The following is an 18,379-nucleotide window of genomic DNA, read 5'->3' as shown; positions in this document are numbered from 1 at the left end:
TGGGGTTGATCATGGCTCTGTCGGAAGAATTAAGCTCGGTAAGGACAAGTCACTAACTTTGTCACCAGAAAATGTCATGGTTCTAAGGAACACACTGCGTTACGACAAACCATGACAACGTCCATAAAGACCACGTGTGGCCAATGCACTGACCCAGATCAACACCCTTCGGAGCACAGATGGACCAGCAGATGTTCGAGACCTTTCTTGGTACTTCTGCGCATATCATCACGTGGAATATGGATAGAGAAAAGAACATCAGGAGGATGCAAGCTTATCCCGGTCCATCAGATATGTTACAGCTTGCTTCCAGAAATGTGTACCCAGCTTCCTGCGTTTCATGCCCTGACAGGATGTGACTCTGTATCAGCATTCTTTGGCTATGGTAAAAAGAAAGCATGGAAAGCTATGAAGACACTGCATCTTCAGAATAATGGTCCACACCTCGAAGTCCTCGCCACTGACGATCTCCAGGAGGCAGTAGCTACTTCAAGACATTTAGTCAGTGCCATGTATGATTCTCAAGGGAAATATATGGATGCACACACAAATTTGAATGATCTTTGGGAGAAACTCGCAGCGACCAAAGATGTCCCAGTGCATGAGTTGCCTCCGTCCGAACCAGCTTTTCTCGAACATGTGAAGAGATCCGTTCACCAAACCCGAGTATGGATGAATGCCCACCTGGCAAATCCAGAAATTCCCACACCAGAGGGTCGTGGATGGTACAGAGGAGAAGGTGTGCTGCATCCCACATTGTTTGATGGACCCACATCAGCGGAGATGTTTGATGGTCTTGTGTGTTCATGCCGTGGTGGTGAACCATGTACCAACAGCTGCAGCTGCTCACAAGACAGTTTGCCGTGCACTAACGAGTGCATGTGTGCCACCAGTGACAAGCAGTGTGGCAACGAACTGTCACATGGTGACCAAAATGACACAGACAGTGATGGTTGAACATATCGAGGATACTCGGTCAAAATATATGTTTTAGTTCATTTCTCGTAGAACAATGTGTATTGGTGTAACATATAGTTATCACATCACTTGTGCAAACTTCAGTCACTATATCGTATAATTTGCTAGTGGAAATTTGTTTCAAAATATTCTCATTATATTGATATGGCAAACTGAACACGTATAAAATAAAAGAAAAAATATGACAATTGAAAGATGTTTGTTTCTGTCGTTGATGATTTTCGAAGTTAGCGGTCCGGAAATTATGTCTTTTTTCTATTAAAAAGCACTCAAATGTACATATATTTATCTAGAAGTATTCCATTAAGTAAATACAAGTATTCCCCTGTTCATTCTGCACATTTCAATACCAATCATGTAAAAATAGGGCGCATTGCTTTGTAGTTATGGCTAATTCACTGATTTTCGGAAATGGTCAAAATTTTCTAACGGGGGTATCCTTCAGGTGTGAATGTTTCATGGGCTGCACACCAAAAAAATGAGGACAACAGGGAAAAATGAGTTACTGAGATCCCCATCTTTCATATGAGACCTCTTGTAGCTTTGTGTCAAGCCGGTTGATTAAGTACCAAAAAATCTGACCTATACTGCTGGCCTGCAACTGAGAAGCCCACTGATATTTAAGGCCAAAGGTCATCTTGAGGTCAAATTTCTAAAATCGTCATTTTTTAAATCAGATTTACTTAAAGTTGAATAGGGTTTGCATATTGCATCACCGAATTGGGAGAGCAACCATTTTTGAGGTAAAAATGCCAAAGGTCAACTTGAGGTCAAACTTAAAAAACCATCAATATTTATCCGAAAAATTCTCAATTATCATCTGATTAACCTGGGAATTAAACAGCAATTGCATAGCGCATCGCTCTATTGGGAAACCAACCAGTTTTTGAGGACAAAAGGTCAAAGGTCAATTCAAGGTCAAACTTCGAAAACTATCAATTTCAATCTGAAAAAAAATAATCAATTTTCATCCGAATTGACCTGAGCGTTGATTAAGATTGTCAATTTTGGTCTTAATTGAAACGGACAATTTGATGTATCCATGGCAACCTTTGGAGAGGGTTTGTATCTTGCAAGTTTCGTGCTCTGCACCACATCTTTTTAGTTGTTTAATGTGATATTTATTTTATCTGAAGAAATAAAGAAAACAATATCAACACGTGGTATAAACAAATCTTGTATAAGCAGTTAAAACCGTGTCTTGGGACTTATGACTCACTCTGTCGTGTTGATAAAATCGGTGGGGTGTTGATGGGGCGCAGACATGATGGGCTGAATATCCTCCACCTGCGTCTATTTCCCTTGCGATTCGGTAGATGGTACAAACCCTCCGATTGTGTTTGATCCCACAGGAAAAAAAATATATATATATATATATATATATATATATATATATATATATATATATATATATATATATATATATATATATATATATATATATATATATATCAGTCGATAGATTGACCACGTGTTCGAAATTAACTGTTCTCAAATAATATTGACTGTAAAAGTTAATGTATAATTTATTCCGTGCAGCAAACCGATCGATAACTTCCCTGAAATGAAACAAAAGAAAAGAACGTCAAAACAATGGGTAATGTTTTTTCGTGCACTGACTAGCGGCCATGACGCAGTTGTCCGCGGTAGTACATCGTCCGTTTGAAGTTTTTTTTTATGGTTCTTCATGTTGGTTGTGCAGACTTTACTCACCGTTTGTTCAGTACATTCCAGTACGTGATGTTTTCGGAATGTAGAAACAGATTTACGTTTGATTGTAAAGAAGGAAGAGCCACGTCGTCCCGAGTATATGTGCGGACGTTTCACCGGCTGTGTGTGTGTGTGTGTGTCTTGGTCGGTTTCTGGTTTTTTGCACCATGGCCATGGACATGGTGAAATCGGTCATTCTCATTGGGGGTTCTCAAAAAGGTGAATGTACAACGGACGTGGACAGCGGGACGTGTCCGACATGCAAGTCAGATGGACGTGGAATGTTCAATCGGCGGAATAAGTGGGGAATGCAGGGAAGTTTATAATCCTTGGTCAAATAGATTTGAAATGAAATACACACTCAACACGAGACGTGTGGAGAATATTGTCTGAAATGATGGGAAATGTGTTTAATGGGGCACGGATACGGACACGGGCACGGATACGGGCACGGATACGGATACGGGCACGGATACGGACACGGGCACGGATACGGACACTGGCACGGATACGGACACGGGCACGGATACGGACACTGGCACGGATACGGACACTGGCACGGATACGGACACGGGCACGGATACGGACACTGGCACGGATACGGACATGGATACGGATACGGACACGGACATGGATACGGACACGGGCACCGATACGGACACGGGCACGGATACGGACACTGGCACGGATACGGACACGGACACCGATACGGACACGGGCACGGATACGGACACGGGCACCGATACGGACACGGGCACGGATATGGACACTGGCACGGATACGGACACGGACACGGGCACGGACACGGGCACCGATACGGACACGGGCACGGATACGGACACGGATACGGACACGGGCACTGATACGGACATGGGCACCGATACGGGCATGGATACGGGCACGGATACGGACACGGGCACCGATACGGACACGGGCACGGATACGGGCATGGACACAGGCACCGATACGGATACGGACACGGGCACGGATATGGGCACGGACACGGATACAGGCATGGATACGGACACGGGCACCGATACGGACACGGGCACGGATACGGGCATGGACACAGGCACCGATACGGACAAGGATACGGGCACCGATACGGACACGGGCACGGATATGGGCACGGACACGGATACGGGCATGGATACGGACACGGGCACGGGCACGGATACGGACACGGGCACCGATACGGACACGGGCACGGATACGGACACGGGCACCGATACGGATACGGGCACGGATGCGGGCACGGACACGGGTACCGATACGGGCACGGACACGCGCACGGATACGGGCACGGATACGGGCACGGATACGGGCACGGACACGGATACGGACACGGGCACGGATACGGGCACGGATACGGACACGGATACGGACACGGATACGGGCACGGATACGGGCACGGATACGGACACGGGCACGGATACGGGCACGGATATGGGCACGGATACGGACACGGGCACGGATACGGGCACGGACACGGATACGGACACGGACACTGGCATGGATACGGGCACGGATACGGACATGGATACAGACACGGATACGGGCACGGATACGGGCACGGATACGGACATGGGCACGGATACGGGCACGGACACGGACACGGACACGGGCACGGATACGGACACTGGCACGGATACGGACATGGATACGGACACGGGCACGGATACGGACACTGGCACGGATACGGACACGGGCACGGATACGGACACTGGCACGGATACGGACATGGATACGGATATGGACATGGATACGGACACGGGCACCGATACGGACACGGACACGGGCACCGATACGGATACGGACACGGGCACGGATACGGACACGGGCACGGATACGGACACGGGCACCGATACGGACACGGGCACGGATACGGACACGGGCACGGATACGGACACGGGCACGGATACGGACACGGGCACTGATACGGACATGGGCACCGATACGGGCATGGATACGGGCACGGATACGGACACGGGCACCGATACGGACACGGGCACGGATACGGGCATGGACACAGGCACCGATACGGACACGGATACGGGCACCGATACGGACACGGGCACGGATATGGGCACGGATACGGATACAGGCATGGATACGGACACGGGCACCGATACGGACACGGGCACGGATACGGGCATGGACACAGGCACCGATACGGACACGGATACGGATATGGGCACGGACACGGATACGGGCATGGATACGGACACGGGCATGGGCACGGATACGGACACGGGCACCGATACGGGCACCGATACGGATACGGGCACGGACACGGGTACCGATACGGGCACGGACACGCGCACGGATACGGGCACGGATACGGGCACGGATACGGATACGGGCACCGATACGGATACGGGCACGGATACGGACACGGGCACAGATACGGGCATGGACACGGGCACGGATACGGGCACGGGCACGGATACGGACACGGGCACGGATACGGACACGGGCACCGATACGGACACGGACACTGTCACGGGCACGGACACTGTCACGGGCACGGACACTGACACGGGCACCGATACAGACATGGGCACCGATACGGACATGGGCACCGATACCTACACTGTCACGGGCACGGACACTGACACAGATACGGGCACTGGCACCGATACGGACATGGGCACCGATACGGACATGGGCACCGATACGGACACGGACACGGGCACCGATACGGACACTGTCACTGGCACCGATACGGACATGGGCACCGATACGGACACTGTCACGGGCACGGACACGGACACGGGCACCGATACGGACACTGTCACGGGCACGGATACGGGCACGGACACGGGCACGGACATGGGCACGGACAAGGGCACGGGCACGATGAGCCGTGCACCGAACTTCGTGGAACATTACAACTTGGATGTCTACCTGGACTGAGGGATTATAATAATCATAAAGGGAAACATGAGGGTTGTGGGATTGTAATGTTTATATAAAGTAATTAAGTATGAGGGTTGTGGGATTGTAATGTTTATCTAAAGTAAACATGAAGGTTGAGGGATTGTAATGTTTATATAAAGTAAATATGAGGGTTGTGGTATTGTAATGTTTATCTAAAGTAATTAAGTTTGAGGGTTGTGGGATTGTAATGTTTATATAAAGTAAATATGAGGGTTGAGGGATTGTAATGTTTATATAAAGTAAATATGAGGGTTGAGGGATTGTAATGTTTATATAAAGTAATTAAGTATGAGGGTTGTGGGATTGTAATGTTTATATAAAGTAATTAAGTATGAGGGTTGTGGGATTGTAATGTTTATATAAAGTTAGTATGAGGGTTATGGGATTGTAATGTTTATATAAAGTAATTAAGTATGAGGGTTGACGGATTGTAATGTTTATCTAAAGTTAGTATGAGGGTTGTGGGATTGTAATGTTTATATAAAGTAATTAAATATGAGGGTTGTGGGATTGTAATGTTTATATAAAGTAATTCAATATGAGGGTTGTGGGATTGTAATGTTTATCTAAAGTAAATATGAGGGTTGAGAGATTGTAATGTTTATATATAGTAATTAAGTATGAGGGTTGTGGGATTGTAATGTTTATATAAAGTAATTAAGTATGAGGGTTGATGGATTGCAATGTTTATCTAAAGTTAGTATGAGGGTTATGGGATTGTAATGTTTATCGAAAGTAAGTATGAGGGTTGAGGGATTGTAATGTCTCTCTGAAGTATGAGGGTTGATGGATTGTAATGTTTATCTAAAGTTAGTATGAGTGTTGAGGGATTGTAATGTTTATCCAAAGTAAGTATGAGGGTTGAGGGATTGTAATGTTTATCTAAAGTTAGTATGAGTGTTGAGAGATTGTAATGTTTATCCAAAGTATGTATGAGGGTTGAGGGATTGTAATGTTTATCTGAAGTTAGTATGAGTGTTGAGGGATTGTAATGTTTATCCAAAGTAAGTATGAGGGTTGAGGGATTGTAATGTTTATCTAAAGTTAGTATGAGTGTTGAGAGATTGTAATGTTTATCCAAAGTATGTATGAGGGTTGAGGGATTGTAATGTTTATCTGAAGTTAGTATGAGTGTTGAGGGATTGTAATGTTTATCCAAAGTAAGTATGAGGGTTGAGGGATTGTAATGTTTATCTAAAGTTAGTATGAGGGTTGTGGGATTGTAATGTTTATATAAAGTAATTCAATATGAGGGTTGTGGGATTGTAATGTTTATCTCAAGTAAATATGAGGGTTGAGAGATTGTAATGTTTATATATAGTAATTAAGTATGAGGGTTGTGGGATTGTAATGTTTATCTAAAGTAATTAAGTATGAGGGTTGTGGGATTGTAATGTTTATATAAAGTAATTAAGTATGAGGGTTGTGGGATTGTAATGTTTATCTAAAGTAAACATGAAGGTTGTGGGATTGTAATGTTTACATAAAGTAAATATGAGGGTTGAGGGATTGTAATGTTTATATAAAGTAATTAAGTATGAGGGTTGTGGGATTGTAATGTTTATATAAAGTAATTAAGTATGAGGGTTGTGGGATTGTAATGTTTATCTAAAGTAAATATGAGCGTTGAGGGATTGTAATGTTTATATAAAGTAAATATGAGGGTTGTGGGATTGTAATGTTTATCTAAAGTAATTAAGTTTGAGGGTTGTGGGATTGTAATGTTTATATAAAGTAAATATGAGGGTTGAGGGATTGTAATGTTTATATAAAGTAAATATGAGGGTTGAGGGATTGTAATGTTTATATAAAGTAATTAAGTATGAGGGTTGTGGGATTGTAATGTTTATCTAAAGTAATTAAGTATGAGGGTTGTGGGATTGTAATGTTTATCTAAAGTAAACATGAAGGTTGAGGGATTGTAATGTTTATATAAAGTAAATATGAGGGTTGTGGGATTGTAATGTTTATCTAAAGTAATTAAGTTTGAGGGTTGTGGGATTGTAATGTTTATATAAAGTAAATATGAGGGTTGAGGGATTGTAATGTTTATATAAAGTAAATATGAGGGTTGAGGGATTGTAATGTTTATATAAAGTAATTAAGTATGAGGGTTGTGGGATTGTAATGTTTATATAAAGTAATTAAGTATGAGGGTTGTGGGATTGTAATGTTTATATAAAGTTAGTATGAGGGTTATGGGATTGTAATGTTTATATAAAGTAATTAAGTATGAGGGTTGTGGGATTGTAATGTTTATCTAAAGTAAATATGAGGGTTGAGGGATTGTAATGTTTATATAAAGTAAATATGAGGGTTGAGGGATTGTAATGTTTATATAAAGTAATTAAGTATGAGGGTTGTGGGATTGTAATGTTTATATAAAGTTATTAAGTATGAGGGTTGTGGGATTGTAATGTTTATATAAAGTTAGTATGACGGTTATGGGATTGTAATGTTTATATAAAGTAATTAAGTATGAGGGTTGACGGATTGTAATGTTTATCTAAAGTTCGTATGAGGGTTGTGGGATTGTAATGTTTATATAATGTAATTAAATATGAGGGTTGTGGGATTGTAATGTTTATCTAAAGTAAATATGAGAGTTGAGAGATTGTAATGTTTATATAAAGTTATTAAGTATGACGGTTGACGGATTGTAATGTTTATCCAAAGTTAGTATGAGGGTTGTGGGATTGTAATGTTTATATAAAGTAATTCAATATGAGGGTTGTGGGATTGTAATGTTTATCTAAAGTAAATATGAGGGTTGAGAGATTGTAATGTTTATATATAGTAATTAAATATGAGGGTTGTGGGATTGTAATGTTTATATAAAGTAATTAAATATGAGGGTTGATGGATTGCAATGTTTATCTAAAGTTAGTATGAGGGTTATGGGATTGTAATGTTTATCGAAAGTAAGTATGAGGGTTGAGGGATTGTAATGTCTCTCTGAAGTATGAGGGTTGATGGATTGTAATGTTTATCTAAAGTTAGTATGAGTGTTGAGGGATTGTAATGTTTATCCAAAGTAAGTATGAGGGTTGAGGGATTGTAATGTTTATCTAAAGTTAGTATGAGTGTTGAGAGATTGTAATGTTTATCCAAAGTATGTATGAGGGTTGAGGGATTGTAATGTTTATCTGAAGTTAGTATGAGTGTTGAGGGATTGTAATGTTTATCCAGAGTAAGTATGAGGGTTGAGGGATTGTAATGTTTATCTAAAGTTAGTATGAGTGTTGAGAGATTGTAATGTTTATCCAAAGTAAGTATGAGGGTTGATGGATTGTAATGTTTATCTAAAGTTAGTATGAGTGTTGAGGGATTGTAATGTTTATCCAAAGTAAGTATGAGGGTTGAGGGATTGTAATGTTTATCTAAAGTTAGTATGAGTGTTGAGAGATTGTAATGTTTATCCAAAGTAAGTATGAGTGTTGAGGGATTGTAATGTTTATCCAAAGTAAGTATGAGGGTTGAGGGATTGTAATGTTTATCTAAAGTTAGTATGAGTGTTGAGAGATTGTAATGTTTATCCAAAGTAATTATGAGGATTGAGGGATTGTAATGTTTATCTAAAGTAAGTATGAGGGTTGAGGGATTGTAATGTTTATCTAAAGTTAGTATGAGTGTTGAGAGATTGTAATGTTTATCCAAAGTAAGTATGAGGGTTGAGGGATTGTAATGTTTATCTGAAGTATTTATGAGGATTGAGGGATTGTAATGTTTATCTAAAGTAAGTATGAGGGTTGAGGGATTGTAATGTCTCTCTGAAGTATGAGTGTTGAGGGATTGTAATGTTTATCCAAATTATGTATGAGTGTTGAGGGATTGTAATGTTTATCCAAAGTAAGTATGAGTGTTGAGGGATTGTAATGTTTATCCAAAGTGAGTATGAGTTATGAGGGATTGTAATGTTTATCTTAAGTTAGTATGAGGTTTGAGGGATTGTAATGTTTCTCTAACGTAAGTAAGTATGAGGGTTGATGGATTGTAATGTTTATCTAAAGTAAGTATGAGGGTTGAGGGGTTGTAATGTTTGTCAAAAGTAAGTATGAGGGTTGAGGGATTGTTATGTTTATCTGAAGTAAGTAAACATGAGGGAGAGGTTAGGTATGGGAGCATGCGCCGGAGCAGTGCGTCGCTGCTTCCACTTTCAATTAGTCCTCCATGGATCTCCGTCTGGCCATCCCCCAGGCAGATGCCTGGCCCATCCCCATCTCCTTTAGATTCTGATCAACCTGCTGCAACTACGAGGCAAGTTGTCATCACATTGGCCTCCTCCACTCACGAGGCTCCCTTGCTGAAAGAATCTGGTGAGCAGGATCAGCATCAGGAAATCGAGCCACATGTCCATACAGCTGCAGCTGACGCTCATGGAATATGCGGGTAAAAAAAATCTCATTTGAATCTCAGCAACCGCTCGTTGGACACACTTTCTGACCAGCGATTGCCAAGGATTCTCTGAAGAGACCTGGCACTGATGGAGTTGAGTCTTCATTTCAGATCCTTGGTCAGAGTCCAAGTCTAACATCCGTAGATTGAGACTGGAAGCACCAAGGACTTGAAGACTCAGATGTTCAGACTCCGGCACAGGTACCAACAGCACCACACCCCATGATCCAGTGAATCCATGACTCCCCAGGCCCGACCCAGACTTCTATTAACCTCTGGATCACAACATGCGGAGATATGAATATCACTGCCTAGGTAAGTGAATCTCTCTGTGACGTCAACATCCTTCCCACAAACAGGTACAGACAAGATGGTAGCATCCAAGATGTTGTTGAAAGCCTGGATCTTCGTTTTGACCCAGAAAGCCCATTATCCCAGTGGCCCTCATTCCTCATTCAGCACCTTAAGGGCTCTTCAAGGATATCCAGCATCTCTGCAAGGATGACTGCATAATCTGTGAAATCAAGGTCAGAGATCTTGACATTCCCAAGCATTGCATCGGAGCTTGATCTCGGACATCGTCTCCAGAATCCAGTCCATGAAAGCTTTGAGTGTTGGGGCCTATACACACCCCTGACAAACTCCAGTAACAGCTGGAAATAAGTCTGAGATGGAACCACCACACCTCATAGCGTTCAGAAATCAGATTGATCAACTTTGTTGGCACCCTGCAAAGACCAGGAATCCTGCTGAGGGCATCCTGATTCACTGAATCAAATGCTTTGCAGAAGTCAATGTAGGCTGTGAGCAGCATCTGCTGAAACTCTCATCTAGTTTCGGTGAGGACCTGGAGAGCAAGGATACGGTCAATCGTGGACCTCTTTGGTGGAAAGCCTGATTGCTCCGAGTGCTGGTGCTCATGCAGATGGTGGCGAACCCTTTGATGAATTATCTGAGCAACGTCCTTGCCCGCCACTGAGAGCAGCTTCTCCCCTCAGTCGTTGTTGCATTCCTGGTGATCACCATTCCCTTTCCATGGAGGACCAACGAGGCTTCTCTTCCAGTCAGTTGGGATGATGCCTGTGCTCCAAACAAAGCACAGAACTGCATGCAATGATATGAGTACAGCATTTCAACCAACCTTGAGAAGTTCAGCATGGATGTCACAGATCCCCAGGGCTTTACCACCTTCCAATTGGTTCACTGCAGTCTGTATTTCCACAAATGAAGGTAGTTCACAGTTGATTGGAGGGTTTTTCCATGACATCCAGGTCAATACCCGGTGGATCAGCCTGGTGCAGCCGCTCAAAGTAACCAGCCCAGCGAGCCTTCACTTTAGATTCCTCTGTCAAGAGCCCACCACCTCGCTCTAATTACAAGACAACGAGGGGCGGGCTTTGAGGAAAGCAATGCATGAATTCCTTTGTAAGCAGGACGAGAATCACTCATCCACAGGTGATGTTCTACCCCTTCACAGATTCCACGCACATCGGCCTCCTATTCCGCCCTCAGTGCACGTACAGTTTTGCGTCTCAGCTCCCTGAACAGCTCAGCTCTGCCATTAAGTCTCACCCTGTAACTGCTCAATGGTATTCAGTATTCAGTGTCCCTTGGGAGACAAAATTCCTCTTCGCCTGATGGTGGGTTCCAAGACATCTGCCGGCAACATCAAGGATGGTAGTCTTCAAGGCACTCCAGAACTCTTCAGGATTCCGCACAGCACCAAACCCCCCAAAATCCCCACTCAGTCTGTTCGCAAACTCCTCAGCTACCCTCTTACTTATCCCTGAGCTTGTCAACATCCAGCCTAGACTGGGATGGTCCCATTCTCTTGGATTTAAGCTGCAACTTCAGATATGCTACAACAAGCCTGTTGTCAGTATTGAGGAACTGGGCACTCTGGTAGACCCTGCAGTTCTGAATCATCCTCCAGCGACCATCAACGAGCACATGGTCAATCTCCTTTTCCACATCACTAGCGTTGTAATACCAAGTCCAGTGATGAGACTGTGGGTGCTGAAGTCATGAACCAGCCACCCAAGTCAACGACTACTTGCAAAGTCCAGGAACTTGGTGCTATTCTGGTTCACATTTCCAGAACTATGGGGAACCACACATGCCTCATAGCCATCCCTATCAGTGACAGTTGATGCATTGAAATCCCCCAAGACTAGAAGAGTATCTCGTCAGGGGCATTGATCAACCACGGACTTGAGCATGGCATGGAATGCGTCCTTAACAGTGTGATCACTCTCCTCAGTCGGAGCATATAAAGAGACCATGGAAATGACGCACAAGGAGTGACGAATCCTCAGTCACATGATATGCTCGTTGATCGGTGTTACCTCAATTATCATTGGAGTCAGCTTATTGGACACAGCCACAGCAACCCCATGGACATTCTAACCATCAAAGCGACCAGACCAGTCGTAGGTGTAACCACCCACTTTATCTCGCCACTATCCGGTCTCCGAACCTAAGAGTGCTGCAATGTCCAAACGCTGGAGCTCAGATGATAGCATAGACAGGTGATCATCTTCTCTTTGGGATAGGACATTCCAGGCACCTATCCAAAGGGACCGCTCCAGGTTAACCCAAGGAGACCGCCGTCTGGTGGATGACACCTCAGTACCATTCCTACATACACTACCGCAATCCAACCCAGGAAGGTTACCCTGTGTTTTTCCTCCTATCATCAGGGTAGGGGTTCAGAAGGCTTTGCCCCAATCTCGTCATCCGGTGAGCTGCCCTGGAGGTACTCCCACGGAGTGGGTTTTCAGTTTTCTTTGAGTTTTTTGTGTGTTTTGTGGAATGAAGTGTTTTACGTTGGCTGCAGTGCATATCCTGCCACCAACCTCCTATAAAAACGTTACCCACTGCAGGAGGACGTCCGCAGATGCAGTTTGGTTGAGCACCAGATATGGATGGCCATTGGCTCACAAGGAGCTCCACCCTTTGACAGGTTTTGTTTTTAATCCTGCTGTGTGTCTATATCCGTATACCCTTCTCCCCTGGAAACCTGTTGGGGGTGATGGTTGAGTCGCCGACAACCCAATCATGAAACAAGTTAGCACAGGTTTACAAGGCACCTGTAGCAAATCACAGATCTGATATGATCTGTCTTTACCTGACAAGAAGGGGTGAGGGATTGTGATATTTATCTGAAGTAAGATTGTAATTGTTGCGTAATTAAAGTGAGTGTGACGGTCATGGATTGAAATATTTGTAAAGTGAAAATGAGGAGATAAGGGATTGAAATATTAATTTTGTGAAAGGTAAGCATGAGGATGGTGAGGGATTTATAATAATGTAATGAAAGTGAGCATGAGGATTGTTGAGGGATGATAGTAGTTGTAATATTGTGAAAGTGAACATGAGGGCAAAGATGCGTGCAGTACATTGTGAGTATATCATGTTGGGGACATGATCATCATCGTGTTTTGTTTTTCCGGTTTGACACTGCTACTTGCTTTGCATACAGGAACACGCTTTCGACCCCTCTCTCTGGACTTGCCAAAGCCTTTGTTTCCTGTGGCTGGGTTTCCCATCATACAGCATCACATTGAGGCTTGCAGCAAGGTGTGAACTCCCCTCATTGTTCATATCGTCAACATGTACCAATTGCCAGTTTTTTGATCATCAATGAAATTGATTCTCATTTGATACAATTTCTGAAAGAGTGTCTTTGTTGTTTTATTTGACAAGGTTCCAGAGATGAAGGAGATCCTCCTAATAGGTTTCTTCCAGCCCAGCGATGTCTTAAATCAGTTTGTCTCAAATGCACAACAGCAGTTCCGGATCTCAGTACGGTCAGTACCACGTTCATGATAAAAGGTTCTGTGGCATGCGTCATCCAAATTGAACTTTATGATATCTATGCCAAGTAAACTAACTCGGCATGAATACCATTCTGATGACATGCCAAAGTTTGTGGCATTGATTCATGATGGAGTAGGAGTTCTAATACCTGGTTGCAGATACCTGCAGGAGTACAGCGGACTTGGCACGGGAGGCGGCCTGTACCATTTCCGGGATCAGATAATGGCTGGGAACCCAAAATGGTTCTTTGTGCTCAATGGAGATGTTTGTGCAGACTTTCCTCTCGTGGAAATGCTGAAGGCTGCCGAAAACCGCCCTCCAGACACATTCTCCATCTTGTGCACCAATGTGCGTGTTGAGGGATTGGGCTTGCATCTCTTGTAGTTGGTGGGGCACAGGGTCATTGCCCCCATTGTATTACCTAATCCCGTCATGCCACGTGTGTCACCTCTTCTCTTCTCCCGCAGGCAAATCGCAAACAGTCTTTGAACTACGGTTGCATTGTGGCAAATGCACATTCAAAGGAAGTGAGTGAACGGGCAGTAGCTTTGGAATGTATTGGCATTGGGTAAGGAATTTCATCCACGTATCCAGTAGTGGTGATAATGAAAGGGAGTTTGTTGTGGTCATTTGAGAAAGTCTTTTGGGTGATGAACCAGACTCGGTGGTGTAATGGTTAGAGCATCCACTCTGAGTCTGGGAGGTCGGTGATTCAAACCCCAAGACTTTAAAAATGGTACGTGCTTTTCTTGTTTGATGTTCAGCTTTTAATAGGATAGAGCATGGACAAACAATACAATGCTGTTGAGGCAATGGCAAACCACCCAGCATAACCCTTTCTGAGAAACTGCTTTGGCAGCACCAGTGTTCTGTTCAATAAAAATTGTATGATGATCTTTCAAATTTCTGGAACTCATTCATATTTAAAGTACGAATGCGGAAGTGCTCAAAGTGAAGGATTGCCGTACTCTGCACCTGAGACAATGTCGATCTTCGTACCTGATGTAATAATTGTGACATACATTTTCTTTCTGCAGGTTCTACATTACGTGGAGAAACCAAGCACATTTGTGAGTGAACTCATCAACTGTGGTGTGTACCTGTTCACACCCAAAATTTTTGAGGACATTGCCACAGTATTCCACAACAACCAGCAAGAGCTACTCAGGTGGGCCACATGTAATGCCTGCCTGTGTCGCTCACCATTTTTATTTTTGTTTAGTTTTGTTCTTGGCCTGTGGCTGATTCAAATCCCCTTTCTGTGCCTCTGACGTGTGTCATGTTTCTGCTTCTCTCTCGTGTTTCTGTCCTCTCCCTCGTGTTTCTGTCCTCTCCCTCGTGTTTCTGTCCTCTCCCTCGTGTTTCTGTCCTCTCCCTCGTGTTTCTGTCCTCTCCCTCGTGTTTCTGTCCTCTCCCTCGTGTTTCTGTCCTCTCCCTCGCGTTTCTGTCCCCTCCCTCGCATTGCTGTCCCCTCCCTCACGTTGCTGTCCCCTCCCTTGTGTTTCTTTCTCCACATTTAATATTCTTGGTTTTTGTCTTGAGTCCAAAGTCGATTTTGCTTTGTGACGCTTTGTTGTTGTTGTTGTTGTTGTTGACATGCTTTATAATCATCTTTTGTGTTCTTCAATATGTTGTTTTCTCATCATGGCCATCCCAGTCATCCTTGTTTTTTGACCCTTCCTTAACCCACCCCTTCTCCCCTTCCACTCCCACTTTGTGATGAACTTAGCTCGGGCTTTGTTGGGTAAGTTCGTGAGTCACGGCGCAGTTTCTAACACCCAAATAGCACTTTGCTTCTGCTCATGCACAACCATGTGGTTTTATTTATTCATTTATTTATTTATTTATTTTGTTACACTTCGCTAACCTGCCAGATGGTATAATGCAGTCACTGCCATTTCGTTGTCGTTAATACCTTGTGTGACTCTGCTTGACTTCTGTTCGCACTATCTATTTTTTGTCTTTGCTATCAACTTTGTGTGCATTTGTGGCACGTTTGCATTCGTTCATATCAATCCTGGATTCCTGCAATGGTATTGAGATGTTAGTCACAGTGAACCTGCAGCCACTTTGACGGTGCAGTGTCCTTATCTGTCATGTGTTGATAGTAGAAGGTGGCGCAGAGTGGTAAATTGATCCAGTTTTAGGCTTGTAAATAATGCAAGATTGTGACATCGATTGTTTTGCTTATGAAACTTCTTCGATGCTTCAGGTATTATAAACGTCGGTCCCCCTTTGCCTTCCTTTCTCACCTTCCATCTCCCTGTTTACATCCAATTTGCATGGTTTCGGCTTTCAGTTCATCGGATGACCAAAATGGCACAGGGAATGGCGGGTGGCAGCGTGCAGAGGTGATCCACCTCGAGAGGGACGTGTTTGCTGCACTGGCCGGTCATGGCCGGCTCTACGCGCACGAGACCAACGGCTTCTGGAGCCAAATCAAGTCTGCGGGGTAAGTGCGGCGATGAAGGGGTGTATAGCTCTGTAATCAAGCAAGAAATTCAAATGGATCATTCCAAAATAAAAGAAACCAGTTGCATGTTATTTTGTACACATAGTCGAGGCTTGTGGAAAAGCTGAGCTCGCACATTGAACGGATCAGGACGTAACAGCCAAAAACAGGAAGCAAAGCTGTGGGTACAAATGGGGAACAATAAACATGCTGACCTGTAAGATTATACCTTTCTTTCAATGTGTTCATTGTCGTTTCTCATGTTTACTTATTTTTGTGCACAATGCTTTGGCAGCCTTGCATTCACCCAACTTCCTCACCTGAATCTGGTGATGCTCATGGGAACGAGAATCTGCGACTGGTTAAACCTTGATGCTCTATCGTATCTGTTTGTTTACCATTGTCAACTCCTTCCTCATGTTCATGAAACAATTTTGTCTTTTACCCAATGTATAGTAGTTATATTAGCAATACGGCTTCCTCTAAACCTTCAGGTCAGCAATATATGCCAGCCGCCTGTATCTGAATTCTTACCATGATACTCACCCAGAGAGACTCGCCACCAATGGGGAGAACAAGCCACGTATCGTCGGTAAGAAAAGACACCTCACACAATCGATGCAGACACATTTAAGTGCAATTCTTCCCGCTCTCTGAAGTATTATATTATTGAATACACCATATATAGGAATAACATTTTCTCGCTCATGCTTTGGTTTCATCTGCTCGGCATTTGCTCTCAGGCAATGTGTACATCCATCTGACTGCCACTGTGGATCCTACTGCTTTGGTGAGTTGTATCATCCAACTATGTGCAGCACCTCGTAAATGGCCTAGCAAGCTCTTCCATAACCCTCGACTTTGCATCCCTCACAATAAAATGCTCTCCTTGTTACTTAGTTCTCATTGGCTTGTCTGGTGTGTAGCTTCGTTGGGGAATGGTGCTTGGGACAGTGTCCACTTGATATAGTGTCATGTATTTATTGAGGGTGGTGCTGTAATGACAAACATTAATCTTGGAATGCTCGTTAACCAAAGTGGTGGTGCTGCAACCCAAACTGTGATTTAATCTCCCCATCTGCTTATTTTGGTGATTCAGGTTGTTCCTCATGTCCATCCAATGAAATTTAAGCTGATCGTCTCATTCCATGGCACTTTTGTTTGTTTTTTTTTTTATCCAAATTTGAGTCACGTGGAAGAGCTAGAACACAGAACAGACAAGAACATAACAGCACAAGGAGAACCTAGTGAAAAGAGGAGGAAAACACCAATAGCAGGATAGAGGGACATAATAGAGTGAAAGTTGGAGGAAGAATGTGGAGGAGAAGGGGGAGGACACATGGGGTGAGCAACTTGGATACAAGCTCAAACATAGCAAGAAGTTTGAGCTTGAAGAAGTCAAACAAAATATTTTTTCCAACTTCAATCTTACCTATTCTTCAAAAATACATCAAAAATTAATAATTTTCCTTGTATCCTTTCAATCTATACACCTCCTGTAACCACGTGTCTCTCTCCACCCTCTTCCTGATACGTTTCAACGACCCAGCAGCTTCACTCTGTGTTTACAGTTCCTAATTCACCATGCACCTCCACGATTTTACTTCAACCTTCCCTTTTCCGAATGTTACGCAATCTTTATTTAAAGTAAATAAATTCATTTTTGACTATACACCTCCCATAGCCACGTGCTTCTCCCGTAACCACGTGATCTGTTTCCACCCTTTGCGTTTACCGATCCAAATTCACCATTTACCTCACAATTTTTTCTACAACCTTTCCATTACCTAATCTGATGAAAACTCTCAAATAATCATAATAATAGTAATAATAAAAAAATAATAAAACGATCTCTTACAATGCTTCATCTTCCTCTTTCACACGTGTGGTTCTCATTACTGTATCATAATGCACTACTCCTCTTCTATTTCCACAGACTACTCTCAATTCGACCTTTCCTTCATACCTTACCTAAAAAATCCAAATGTTTGTGTTTCTTCTCTCTATTCTCTTAATTTGCCTTTATTGCATCCATCAATAAATGTGTTTAATCGCATTTCTGAACTAAAATTTTTTTAAAAACCC

The 18,379-nt window shown here is 43.5% G+C and overlaps 1 protein-coding gene across 5 annotated transcripts in view; it reads left to right on the top strand.

The window, feature by feature from the left end:
* Nucleotides 1-2,634: 2,634 nt before the first annotated feature.
* Nucleotides 2,635-18,379, top strand: part of GMPPA (GDP-mannose pyrophosphorylase A) — a 42,343-nt gene continuing 26,598 nt past the window's right edge. The window contains exons 1-10 of one of the 5 annotated variants that reach the window (XM_085879774.1): nt 2,635-2,711; nt 13,505-13,602; nt 13,729-13,832; nt 14,001-14,190; nt 14,310-14,369; nt 14,880-15,010; nt 15,572-15,586; nt 16,142-16,294; nt 16,789-16,886; nt 17,038-17,084. In XM_085879774.1, the coding sequence (XP_085735900.1) occupies nt 2,666-2,711; nt 13,505-13,602; nt 13,729-13,832; nt 14,001-14,190; nt 14,310-14,369; nt 14,880-15,010; nt 15,572-15,586; nt 16,142-16,294; nt 16,789-16,886; nt 17,038-17,084 (942 nt within the window). In that variant the 5' untranslated portion in view covers nt 2,635-2,665. Of the gene's footprint in view, nt 2,712-2,741; nt 2,908-13,504; nt 13,603-13,728; nt 13,833-14,000; nt 14,191-14,309; nt 14,370-14,879; nt 15,011-15,571; nt 15,587-16,141; nt 16,295-16,788; nt 16,887-17,037; nt 17,085-18,379 lie in introns of those variants that run through there. The other 4 variants (XM_085879773.1, XM_085879777.1, XM_085879776.1 and 1 more) reach the window with 4 other exon arrangements.

This window comes from Eptatretus burgeri, chromosome 4 (assembly GCF_056783735.1).
Source record: "Eptatretus burgeri isolate ZD-2024b chromosome 4, Ebu_testis_v1, whole genome shotgun sequence".
Taxonomy (NCBI): domain Eukaryota; kingdom Metazoa; phylum Chordata; class Myxini; order Myxiniformes; family Myxinidae; genus Eptatretus; species Eptatretus burgeri.
This window is presented reverse-complemented; position numbering and strand designations above follow the sequence as displayed.